This window comes from Eumetopias jubatus, unplaced genomic scaffold (genome assembly GCF_037043125.1).
Source record: "Eumetopias jubatus isolate StellerSeaLion01/CBP00866 unplaced genomic scaffold, mEumJub1_p1.0 scaffold_3, whole genome shotgun sequence".
Classification (NCBI taxonomy): domain Eukaryota; kingdom Metazoa; phylum Chordata; class Mammalia; order Carnivora; family Otariidae; genus Eumetopias; species Eumetopias jubatus.
Window position 1 is genome coordinate 154708217 of NW_028274809.1, and position 14035 is coordinate 154722251.

A 14035-nucleotide genomic window follows, 5' to 3' on the forward strand; every position below is an offset into this window, starting at 1 on the left:
TTGAAGTATAATGTCAAGTATAGCAGTCCCAGCACAAATCAATGACAAAAAGAGCACAAGTTTCTAACTGGATATGTTTGTCAGTCACTCTAATCCATGGAACTTTCTTACTCTCCAAATGCATATTCTATCGTTCATAGCAGCAGTCCAGGGTCAAAAGTAAAATTCAATTAAAAAACAAAAAACAAAAAACAAAAAGGATATTTGCACAATGGAGTGATCTCCGGAGAGTTTAATCAATTCTAGTAAACAAGATCACATGGCTAGTAGAACTATCTTCTCTTTTATATTGTAAAATATTGTATCCTCCATGGTGCTAACACAAAGTTATGGATATCCCTGCTATAAAGGGGCATAGTTATAGAGATCTATTGAATACATAAAGCTCTGACACACACGGTATTAGCATGTCTATTTAGATTAAAGTTATTAGGTCCCATATAGCCTTTTTTTTTTTTTTTTTTTTTTTTTTTTTAGAGTTGGTGCTCCTTCGGACTCTCAATAGTACCTCCTGCTTGCTTATAAGACTTCAGATTTGCCAGAGGAATGTCTGTCATGTGGCTGCCATTGTTGAAATGGCCTTCATTGGAGCCATACTGCTTACGGTCATTGAACTGGTTCCTGTTGCTATCTTCTTTCCAGGCTCTGGTAAGGGTGTGCCCATTCACAAGCTTGTCCTTCTTGACCCATTCTTTCTGGGGTGCAAACGTTGAGAGAGGAGATTTAGGGTGTTGATATGGACCCAAGCCAGGAGGCATCCAGCAATTATCAGAGTGACCCAAAACCAAGCACTCTTGAGTGCACATCTCTGTAGCTTCAGCTAATCCTCGGGGACCCAAAGGCCCATCTACAGAGGGCGAGAGACAGAATAAGAAAAGAAAGTGATTAGAATTTTAATGTAAAATTGTCCCCTTAGAGAAAAAGTGCATTGGTGATCTCATTTTCTCATGAAAACTGTAAGTTAAGCAATTCAAAGAATTCAAATTCTTTCAAGAATAACAGAAAGAATCAAATTCCTTGTGGAAGTAAGAATTATCTCTTTCCTTAGGCCTTCATTTATACCTAGAAACAGACATGAGTAAACAGATATATCATTTCTGATCAACTCTTTCTATGGCATATGTACTGTTACTGATTTATCTTCTAATTCTCAACAAAAAGCTCTTATTTATGAGAAATCATGAAAAACAGAAAAATTGTATGTGTGATGTTGAAAAATGTGTAAATGTAGAACTCCATAAAAACAAAATGCAAAACTAGTACTTGAAATACAATATTAAAAATAAGTACTCTAAATGGTTACATAAAATGTCATTTTTCCATATAAACACATGTTAATTTTATTTGAAATCACATGAAAATAATTGCACAACATTTTAAAAAATCAAAAATAATTTAAAGAATATTTTGATTAATGTGTATATTACTAAAGGAACACCTGGTCTGCTGAAAACATTCTGAAATCCAAGTAAATAAAAAGTCATTTGCATCCAGAGACAGCATTTGGTTCCTTCCAAGCGTAAACCATTTTCTATAATTCTAAGTGTATTAAATAACCCAGATTTCACTAGAGTGGAAGTCTAGCTAAGTTGCAAATTGGATCACATGAAATCTAATATTCAGGGGGGGAAAAGTCATTGTAGATATTTATCTACTGGTTTGTGTTTCTTTGCTTGTTTTTACTAGCAGGCAATCTAGAACATATATTTTAACCAAGATTTCAAAAGTAAACTCTTTTCTGATTATATAGAGGAAATTAACCTTTTACTGAAAAACAACAGCCAAATGATTTAGGAAAAATTTGTTTTGTTTCATTCTTTTCCCCTTGATTAAACAGTCAAGTGATAGGCTGGAAATTAGGAATTGATTTTACGAATGAGGTTACGTGGATAGGCAAGAATGGCTGAGGTATAAAGCATTTTCAAAACAGAGAGTCATCAGAATAAAACCGTAGAAGACAAAAACATCCGTATGTTTGCCGCAACAACGATTAAAACACTAAACAACTGGAATGTGTATCTTTGCTAAAACCCAAGTTAGCACTACTCACATTTTTAAGTGCCCAATAATTGTGGTTTTTTAATATTAAATCTGTCTGTCTGATTAATATTCCAGTTATTCCTTGCATATAAAAATGCCTGACAAAATAGGTAAAAGTTGATGGCCAAAAGCTGAGACCCCAAAACACAAGCAACATCGCAACAGACACCGGTTGTGAAAACAAAGTGGCTAAAATTTACTGTTCCCTACAGACTCAAATTTTAGCCATTTTTAAAATCTAAAATCTTCTCTTTAGAAAAACTTTAAAATTCTTTCTCATCTGACCTGTATTCCCATCCCCTCAAAAACGAACATTTTTATTTTGTTTAAATACATGTTTGTTACTCAAAACTATTTCTCTCACAAACCTCCAATGATTACTAACTTCCTAGTATATTTAACTTAAACTTCTCTATGAGCCTTTCTTTGCCCTCTGAATTCTGCCCATGCTTCAAAAGTTCAAACTAATTTCTCCCTTTTAGTTTCATGGTGGTGTGCTCGGTGACTCTGTATCCACAAAGCTGATGCATTTTGCTTTAACCAATCCATGCTCCTTACATTGAGATCACAGGTTTAGAAGATGCTTTTGCCTCTTCTGTATTCATTTAATTACTTACTCTTTCAAGGTCAGCTTGCTTCCCAAGTACCACAACTAACTTCCATGACTACACCAATTCAAAGCTCGTACGCACCTTGAAGATTTCCACAGATCTCTTACTGATGAATGACAAATTTCCTAACTGAGCTCCCTCAACTCTTGCCTTAATGATACTTTCATCTTGTGGGGGGCAGGGGTTCTGTACATTAATGAGGATCATTTTATTTTTGTTTTATCCCAACTAGATTTAAAATCCATTAATGGAAAAAAAAATGACTTCTCAAGTCTTCTGATCTCTCATAGTGCTAAGCAATAGTGATGATCTATGAACAATGTTAATTGTTAATTAAAATTTTATGAGGTTGAAAATGTTCTGAGAAATAATTAAAAATATTCTCTGCTTAAAGGCAGACCTTAATTATAATAGAAGATGCTGACTTCAGAATCATCACACCAAAAGTTTCCTCAACAACACATCTCTTTGCCTAGCGATACTTTGTGACAGATAATAAATGAATTATTTAACTTCTCTGTTAAATATATTCACTCCTTTCAAGACATCAGTGGAGATAAGGTAATCGCCAATTTGATGTGTAATCTAGCTTGAGGTCTAGACACCAACCTTTCCTTTTTACCTTTCTAGAACCATTAAGTTTTTGTTGTTGTTGTTGATACCTCCAAAGGAAAACAAATAATCAGCTACCACAGAAATATCAATAGAATCAGGTTTTTTATTGAGTACATAAAAAGGGTAGAAAATGCAAGATTATTTTTAAAATAGCTTTATCGAACATTCACTGCCCTCTCATTAAATTAAGAATATTATCCAGAGATTGAGAAAGTATGAGTGTGTGAGTATATGTGGACCCTTAGTCTTCAGCAATGAGTGACACATTTTAACAAATAGTGTATATATACATTTTTCAGAACTGGTAACATTTATTTATTCCATAAATATTAAATATTTACTGAGCATGTACTATATGCTGACACTGTGACAGGCACCAAGAATACAGCAGTGAATAAAATCGATGTCAACGCTGTCCTCATGGAGTTTTCAGATAATATCTACCAATTATCTTGGTAGATAATTATTTTAAAACCAGTGAACAAAGAAGGAAGAAAAAGGTGTCCTTCGGAATGAATAGGTGTCATTACCTGTTAACTGATTTAGGAATGCTTGTCTCTCTCTCTCTTTTTTTTTTTTGGAATGCTTGTCTCTTTACAAGGTAAAAGAGGGACTTTGTTCCCTGTTATGTCATTTCTACCTTTTTCTGGAAGTTCCTCTTACAGATAATTGGCAATTGATGACATTTATAGTCAAAATGTATGTGTACTATACAAAATCTTTGACTCGTAAAAAAATGAGTTTCTTTCCATTAAGTAATATTAATTGCTCTTTGAGAATTGTACTTATGATTTATTCTTAAAAATAAATTTGAAGGCTTTGATAAAATGTGTAAGTAAATGTAGAGACATTTTGTAGATTCTTAGGTAAGTCTTTCAGGTACCTGATTGCTGTATAAGATTTAAGGATCCACCACAAGGTAGAATAGGACACTGGGATGAAAGTGTTTGTTACTTACAGCCCTGAAGGAGAAAAGTCCACCCCACATAGAGGACTGCACCAAGAAATAGGCTAAAAAGGAACTGGGATTTCAGGGGGCAGTTTATGCTTGGCAAATGGGGTGCGGGGTGAGTTGGTTTCCTAGTCTCTCCGTGGATTGACTAATTTGAATAATTTCTGAAATTCTAGGGCAGAGAGGATGTCCCAAGATACCTGGTACCTGACACCTGGAGCAATTAGGGAGGGTACATAAGGACCTAGGAGTGTGGGAGCTCTAGAAGGGAAGTAGTGTGTGGTTTGGCCTTATTCGAGAAAGGGAACTCTAGTCAGGGCCTCAGAACTAAGACTGCATTAAAGGAAAAAAAAAAAAAAACTATATTAAACTATATCACACCGGTTTCCTTATATGCTTGAGCTGCACTGTGGGAAAATACACTTTGCTTTATGCTTTGGTAAGTTTTTATTTTGGAACATGACATTGAATAGGGAAATTTTTTCTTTCTTTTTTTTTTATTTTTGGAAAATAACAATGCTTCCAAGTTGTCAGGAATTGGTAAGAAGGAAAAAAAAAAAACAAAACACTTTTTAAATTAAAGAGTCCTGACAGTCCCTGCTCTAATCAGAAGCATGCTAAACATGGAAGTTTCCAATTCATTTCTTTCGGTTTTAGAAACAATGACTGAATTGTTTTATACTTTTTGAAAGGAGAAAAACATTCTTTCTAAGGCACTGATACTGAATGTTGTCACTTTCTAAAATATATTTAAAAATAATCTTTATCCATCAAATATAGAGCACTTAAAATATCAGGAAAGTTTTGCTAATATTGTGAAGAGTATATGCACTAAAATACTGCTTTTTATCTTTGACAATGTTTATTTTAATGTTATCACTATAAGTAATTATTTTAATTGATGACTAATTATAGTTATTTTCCACTCATAAGTTCCCTCAAAAAGTGTTTACTGAATATCTATCATGTATCACATGTATCAGATCCTGTGCTGGATTCTTAATAAATGCCTTAAAATTTTACACTGGTGTGTGTGTGTGTGTGTGTGTGTGTGTGTGTGTGTGTGTGTGCGCACGCATCCACATGCATTTTCCCTGTTTCTCCAATTTTTTATTTACTTTCTTGTCCTACTTGTGCTACATCATACAGTATCTATTTAGAACCCAGGTTAGGATTCCAAACTTACCAATACTTTCTACAATTCCAGCATTATGCAACTTGTTTCCTTTCTCCTCAAAATAATTAAAATCCACCATCATGATTGTTCTAAAACTGAAGCTTTTATTGATTTTTTTTTTAAACCTAAATTCTTTGTTCCCTTTCAAAATCTGCAATCCATGGGTTTGGTTATCGTTCCAGGTTTTTGAATGTATAAAGACACAAGGGCTGATGAAACTATACAAGCCATCTGTCTCTGCATTTAAATGTTGAAAGCAAATACAAAAGCACATAACCGAAAGCTTGAAAGTTTTCTCAGTTAATATTTATATCAGGTGTCAGTGTATTTCTCTCTCCACCTTTGCACGGCTCACCTTCCACTCAAAACCCAGCAAAATACTTTTTCTATGGTTAGGCATCGACAGCTGTCAGAGAGCTGCTTGAATTGCTGACTTTTAAAGATGTGCACTTGGGTGCCTGGGTGGCTCAGTTGGTTAAGCGACTGCCTTCGGCTCAGGTCATGATCCTGGAGTCCCAGGATCGAGTCCCGCATGGGGCTCCCTGCTCAGCAGGGAGTCTGCTTCTCCCTCTGACCCTCTTCCCTCTCGTGCTCTCTCTATCTCATTCTCTCTCTCAAATAAATAAATAAAATGTTTAAAAAAAAAAAGATGTGAGCTTAAAATGTGAGACTATCCAAGATAATGGATCTCCAGCTATATCTAAATGGTAGGATAGTTGAATGGGTCTTGATCTCATTTATTATACCCAGAAGCAGAACTGTTACTTCATTGATTAACTCACTGCTGTAATTAAAGTACCTTCTGGCCTGTCCATGTACTTTTCAACCTGATGACATGAAACCTTTTAATTCCAAAGCTTGAAACTGATATTTAAAAAAAAAAAAAAATCATGACACCTTTCATATTTCTGGTTAGGTTTCATACTATATGAAGATTTGGCCTTTTATGTGAATGAATTTTCTTTAGAATTTTTACTGTTGGGTAAAATAAGATTAAACAGACTGCCAGAATTGAATTGCAAAAGAGGTAAGTCATTTTTTTATCATCTAGGATCAGACTCATCCCAACTCACACAATTTTTCATTTTGTTCAATTTTTATTATAGAAAAATACCTCTTCCATGCAGAACATATCTGATTCTCATGTTATAATGGCCTTTATTGTGATAAGAACATATATCACTATTTTTATGCAAAACATTTGTTCTTAAGTTCCAATTGTGCTGATTTCCCCAAGATTTTACAGAAGCAGGAATGGAGTATGCAGAGTTGTGCATCACTGAACACCTTATAGTGAACGATGCATCCATAGATTTGGATTTGCTGACGCAGTTTCCCAGATCTCTAGGCACAACGATGAAATTTCTTCACTTGTTCTAAAGAAATTTCCATTTTATGTAAGCTTTTATCCTATAATGTTGTTTTGCACTTGCTGTTATTAAAATACTGAGAAAAATCTTACTCTACATACTTATTTCTTGCCTAAATCAACTTTCCTATAATAAAATTTCAGGGAAACAAATATTTTCACTCACTACATTCGAAGTTAATTTTAGCATCTCTAAGAAACCAATCCAAAAATATTAGTATTTTTACTAGCTCATTTTCACCATCATTTTTAGCTTATTTCTATTCTTCTTCTTTATCTTTTTCCTTTTTTTCGTATCTTTCTGTTTTCTTTTCTTCTTTTTTGAGGCAAGGTATAAGAGCATAACAATTCCCTATCATTTTTGTGGATTACTTTGAATGGAAAGCTAAAGCTAAATGCTTATGCAAATATGGACGGCTCTGAAAAAAAAGTGCGATAAATTCATTTGCTAGGCACCCCTCCTATCTACTATTCCATCATCCCTTACTATCTTTATTGAACAGTTGCTGTTAAAAAATCAAATCAGTTAATTTGTTTCCAATCTAAATACGGCAAAAATTAATTTCAAATATGAGAGTTGGCGTGAAAAACAGAGGAAGTTGTTGAGCATTGCCCACATCCCCTTTAGATACATCGTTCTACTTCAGATCACATTACATGATGCCAAATCAAAATTTTTTTAAATCAGTGTCACAAGGGAATAAATATCAGCTATTACTCTGCTCTCACACAGAGAAACAGTCGAAAGGTATAATAAATTCCATTGCCATGAACTGAGATTGGTGTATGAAGTAGTATAGTGCAGTTATGTTGGTGGTCTAAAGTCCAAAACTAGATCTGGCAAATTTGAGTATACTTATGGGAAAAATATTTTTCATTCATTCATTCAACAGGTTTTGTTTGATCTCATGTTAGTTTCCAGAGATTGCTACATAGAACATCTAAAATCAGAACCGGTCTAGAAATCTCAGGTCACATGATCATCATCCATAGCTACGGCAAACAGAAACACATTTGAACCACAATAAAACAATGAATTAATATGGACTTCGTGAAAGTAATTTTAGATTTCTAAAAGATTTTAGCTCCCAGTTTCTCATCTCTAAATTGAGAGTAAGAGACTAGATTTTGATGAATGACCTCTACCGTTTTCTTATTCCCTTATCAAATACCATTGTGGTTTGCCATAGATAATCAAACTTTTCAGTGTCATATTCATTTTAGTATTGAGAAGCCCCATACAGAGCAAAGGAATTATAAATCAATTTTTCCTATAGACTACTGTATTATTTAGGTCACATTTGGGTTTTCGAATGTAAAACTGTATTTAGAACACGTATTTAGATTTCTAAATCTAAGTAAAAAACCTAATGATTTTGGCAGAGTTTTAGCTTATAGCTCAGGTTTAAACCCTACATTGTGAATGCACCTACAGTCACCTTGAGAAGCAAATGCAAAAACCCACACCAGCAGGATTTGATGAAACCTTTGGTTAACAAGTAAACAAGGATTAAATGTTTTACACATTCCTCATACAGATTATTTTCCTTCGTCACAGATGAAAAGTCAACATTTGCAGATGGAGACAGTCCAAATACAATAACACACGACCAGCCCAAGCAGCAGACTCTCTGCAGGAGAGGATATTGCTATTTGGACAGACTTTATAGCTCACAAAGAATGGAGAGCACTTCATTATAAATCTTAAGGTTTCTTCTGCATGGCATAAGTATCAGCTGCTTTTTTCTCACCTGCAAAAGCTAACTGCTGCAAAGGAAATTATCTTTGATAATTTTTTCTATTAGCCATTATTAGTCTTTGATGTTGTGATCAGTTGAATGGGAAAGGTCTAAAGTTATTGATTCTTTAAATTAATTACCAAATTTTGACCAAATTGCATGATGTGAAACACCTTATTTACATTATTGCAGATCACATTTATCTTCTTCTATAGTTTACCATTTCTTTTGATTACATTTAGTATCTTTCATTTTAAGTACTCATTCACACATTGATATTTAATAGAATTATTCTGAATTATTCTCCACTATTTGCAATTTGCATTGTTTCTCAAAAAAAATGTAGTAAATCTTATTTGATGTGCAACACATTTTAAGGAGCCAATCGAAGGTGTTAAGAAATGAAGTAAGTTTTTACAGATTAATTTTAGGCTGAGATCCAAATTAAAAATGAAGATGCAAACAATGTAATCTTTTGTCTCCTTAAAAAAATTCTCAGTTGCTTATCTTTAGATAAGTTTTAACTAGGCCAGTAGTACACAATATTGTGAAGTAATCTACCTTTACACAATCTCCAATGGTTCCCATATTTCAGAATGGGGATGAGAAATAAAAACTGGTCAACTTAACTTTCACTTGCACAGTGTGCTCTGATGATCTTCACCTGGGACATTTATAACTGCAGCCTTGTTCCTCCCCTAGTCTGAGCTAGAGATTCTCAGGGTCTTCAGAGGGCATAGAGACTTGTCCCGGTTTATTTTAGACATTGAGAAATTTGGAGGAAATTCTTTGCTAAGTTATTAAGAAATTAAAGACTCTATAAATTTTAAAAGATGTCTGAAAGATTATTTTTAAATGGAGTAAAACATCAATTCTATGGTGTGTGTGATCTGTAGGGGTGGGTGTGTATGTGTGTTTATACCTGGATTATCTTTCCATAACTTTGAGATAAGGTAGCATTGATCAGCGCTTCTCAAATGCTAATGTGCATATGAACCACGTGGGGAAATCAGTCAAATGACAATTCTTGTTCAGTAAATCAGGGGTCCTCAGTTCCCTCATTGCTAACAATCTCACAGATGCTGTTGCTGCTCATGTTCAAGGATCTCACTTCAAGATGCAAGGACACTGAGGATTTATCTACTTCCATTCTGTCCTGGACCCCATAGTCCAAACAACTAAAGCTCTCATCAGAGTTAGCTGGTGGGCTTTTTAACGCATATATTGCTTGACCCCATCCAGGAATGCTGATTCTGTAGGCTTGGGGTGAAACCCCCAAATTTTCAATTTTAACAAGTTCCCCGGTGCTGTCACTTTTTCCTGATTTCTCCAGTCCATCACTAGTCTGTTTCCTTTTCCAGACCTCTAAATGTTGGATTGTTCAGTGCTCTTTATCTTGACTCCCTCCAGGTGAGCTCACATAATTGTGTGGCCTCACATGTCATATATGTAGTGGTGATTCCCCAATTTATATTTTCAGCACCATATTGTTCTCCTGGGCCACATTAGTATTATCTGACTACCAGCTCCTTAACATCATTTGAATTTCTTAATTGGCCGTTCCAAGTAACATAATTCTTGCTATTTTTCCTTTCCCCAAACCTGCTACTCTCTCTGCATTTACCATTCTTGTATATGGCACACTGCTTGCTCAATTCAGATGAAAAAGAGAACAAGAAAGGAATAAGCCTTGGCACCTGTTAGGCAGAAATCTAAAATGCCTCTCCCCTCAATATTCTCTAACCTATCCCTGGGACCATGAATAGGGTAAGATATCACACAAGTGATTGTGTTACATTATATGGCTACTATGGACTGAAGGTTTCTGTCCCCCAAATTCGTATGTTGAAGCCCCGATACCCAATGTGGTGGTATTTGGGGGTGGGACCTTTGGGATTAGATGAAGTTTAAATGAGGCATGACAGAGGAAAACTCAACAATGGGATAAGTGCCCATATAAAGGAGAGACAAAAAAGCTAGCTCCCTCAATCGCAAGGCTCTTCTCCCTCTCCTCTACCCTCTCCTTCCCTCCCCTTTCCCCTCCCCCTCCTCAGCCCAGTGAGGATATGGCAACAAGAGGGCTGTCTGTAAACCAGGAAGAGGGATCTCACCACACACCAATTTTGCCTGCACCTTGATCTTGGACCTCCCAGCCTCCAGAACTGTGAGAAATGAATGTTTATTGTTTATGCCACTCAGACTATGGTACTCTGTTATAGCAACCCAAACTAAGACAATGTCAAAAGGGACATTGCAGACATAATAAAGTCATTTATCAACTAATAAAGTTGACTTTTAGTTAAATAAAAGAGGGATTATCCGGTAGGTCTAATATCATCCCTTGAAAAGCAGGGAGTTTTCTCTAGCAAGAGGCAGAAGGGAGCTCATATTCAAAGCACAAGAAGGATTCAATATGCCACTGGTGGCTTTCAAAATAGAAAGGAACACTTCTCAGAAAGGATCTGAGAGCAGCCTCTAATGGCAGAAAGCAACTCCAGCTTGGCAGTCAGCAGGACAACAAGGATCTTAGTCCCACAACCATAAGGAACAGGATTCTGCTAATAATCAAAGTTAGCTGAAAAATGGATTCTTTCTCAAAGCCTCCCGAGAAGAGTTCAGTCCGGCTGATACCTTGATTTCAGTCTTGTGAGACCCTAGGCATGTTGAGCCCACTTGGACTCATGAGATAATAAATGGATGGAAGCTGAGAGAATATATTTGTCATGCTATAACCAGCTAAACTGTAGTAACTTATGACTCAGCAATAGAAAACTAATATAACATCTGCCATTTACTCAAGACACAAAGTTCTTTAGTCTACCTACTTCTCTGAAAACCCACCAGCTCAAGCCACTATTACTTCCTAACAGGACTCCTCCTTCCACTTTTTTTTTAAGCTCAATCCCCAACATGGGGCTTGAACTCATAATCCCAAGATCAAGAGTTTCATGCTCTACCGACTGAGTCTTCTTACACTCTTTTGACATTCCAATCTCTAACTAGAGGCCTCTATCTATCTATTTCAATCAATTGATAGATAGAGACATAGTTGACCCTTGAACAACATTGAGGTTAGGAGCACTGAACCCTATGCGTTGAAAATCTGTACATAAATTTTGATTCCCCCCAGATTTAGCTACTAATAGCCCACTGTTGACCCCAAGTCTTACTGATAACATAAATAGTCGATGAACACGTATTTTGTATGCTGTAGGTATTATATGCTGTGTTCTTACAATAAAGTAAGCTAGAGAAAAGAAAATGTTATTAAGAAATTCCTAAAGAAGAGAAGATACATTTGTAGTACTGTACTGTATTCACCAAAAGAAAAAAAAATTCATGTCTAAGTGGACCCATGCAGTTCAAACCTGTGTTGTTCAAGGATCAAATGGAGTTATAAGCATATAACTAATGTACTTATATTAGTTTCCTATTGCTGCTGTAACAAATTACCACAAACTTAGTGGCTTAAAACAACATAAGTTTATCTCTTACAGTTCTGGATATCAAAAGTCTGAAATCAATTTCATTAAACTAAAGTCAGCATGTCGACTGCACTGCTTCCTTCTGGAAACTCTGTGGGGAGAATCCATCCCCATTCCTTCTTTCAGCTTCTAGAGACCATCCACGTTCCTTGACTTCTGGGTCCTTCCTCCATTTTAAAAGCACGTCTCTCCAATCTCCACTTCTTTTACCACATCACACCCTCAAACTCCTCCTGAATCCTTCTTATAAAGACCGTTGTGATTACATAACACCTAGGTGGATAATCCAGGATAATCTCCTCATCTCAAAATCTGAAATTTAACCCCACAACAGCAAAGTCCCTTTTGCCATGACAGATAACATTGTCACATGTTCTGGGGACTAGGTTATGAATATATGTGAATATACTCAGCCTAACACAATACTTAAAGCAGAATGCCTCACTCCTTTGCCTCCCATCACATCAGAGTAAAAAACATGCTCCTTTGCATGTTCCAAAAAGTCTCACATGACCTGGCTCCTGCCCAACTCTCTGAACTCATATCTCTCACGTATTCTCCTCAACCCCACCTTACTCTGCTCCCTGAATTTCTTGCTGTGCCTCCGATACACCAAGATTCATGAGGTCTCAGGGCCTCTGGATTTGCTATTATTTCTGTCTGGACTGTCTTTTCATTGGCCTTAAATAAAATCACTCACTCACTGCATTTAAATTTTTCTTCAAATTCAATCATACATGCATTTCCTGAGCACTTTATAAAAACAAAATATCCTCTACCCACTCTATTTCCTTACCTAGCTGAATTTTCCTTAAAAGCACTCATTGCTACCTGCCACAATTTATTTATCTGTTAATGATCTAGCTCTCACAGTAGAATGTAAGCATCACGAAGCCAGGTAATTTGCTTTTTGATAACTGCATGTATTACCATGGCCTGGGACATTGTAGATAATTACTGGGTATGTTTCGAAACAAAGGAATACATAAAGTTTGTTCTGAGCCCCAGATCAGCGAGCTAACATTAAAAACTTCATAAAACATTATGTGACAAGTAATTTACACTGAGAAAATAGTAATCAAATAGTTTTTACCTGTACATGAGAAACATTGCTATGAGTGCATAGCATAAAACTTCACTAAGATAATACTTGGAATGTCTAGGTGGTATTAATAAATGCAAAATAGCTGCGTTCAAAAGCACTAATGCACTACCCTACTTTGGTGACAAAGCAAGTGGAGTCCCCTAAAGTGAAACATAATTGGGTTGCTTCCTGTGTCCTATCAAACTACTTGATCATGCCAGAAAGTTCATAACTCCTTTAACCATCAAAGCTTTTTAGATGTCTTCAGAAGTCCAGAGTCACAGGATCCATAACAAAATAATTCTTGAAAGCCTGAAGACACCAAAGTAATTATTAACCATTATTCTAAAACAGAGCCCTAATGAGATGCAGATAATTGTGTAGAATTTAGCTCTTTGGTACAGGTATGTTCAGGTAAATGGGAAGACATTTAGAAAAAATTAAGTTGATTAGGGAATGTATTGAAAACTTAAATGTAGTTTAAACTCTGTAAATATACTGGCTTAAAACTCTGAAAGATGAAATTATTTTTCACGAAATTTAGGGGAAAGTGTGATTTTATTTTATTTTTTAAAAGGATTTTATTTATTTGACAGAGAGAGACACAGCGAGAGAGGGAACACAAGCGGAGGGGGGGTGGTGGGAGAGAGAGAAGCAGGCTTCCTGCTCACATGACCTGGCTCCTGCCCAACTCTCTGGGACCATGACCTGAGTCAAAGGCAGACGCTTAACGACTGAGCCACCTAGGCGCCCTGAAAGGTGATTTTAAAAGAAGCTAATATGTCACATTAGATTACATGTAGAATAACATGGCAATATTCACTGCTTAAATTCAGTGGTACATAAAGAAAACTACTCTAAAAAATGAGAAGTTTAATGTTATATTTTGAAAGAATCTCCTAAGGGAACTGTTGAAAACGGCATTACTTCATTATTGAAAATGGCCTGTATAATAGACTATTG

General features: G+C 35.7%; 1 protein-coding gene across 1 annotated transcript in view; it reads right to left on the reverse strand.

Annotated features, from left to right (window-relative positions):
- Nucleotides 1-473: 473 nt before the first annotated feature.
- Nucleotides 474-14035, reverse strand: part of PCDH9 (protocadherin 9) — a 915036-nt gene continuing 901474 nt past the window's right edge. The window contains exon 4 of the mRNA XM_028105534.2: nucleotides 474-847. Coding sequence (XP_027961335.1) covers nucleotides 474-847 — 374 coding nt within the window. The remainder of the gene's footprint in view (nucleotides 848-14035) is intronic.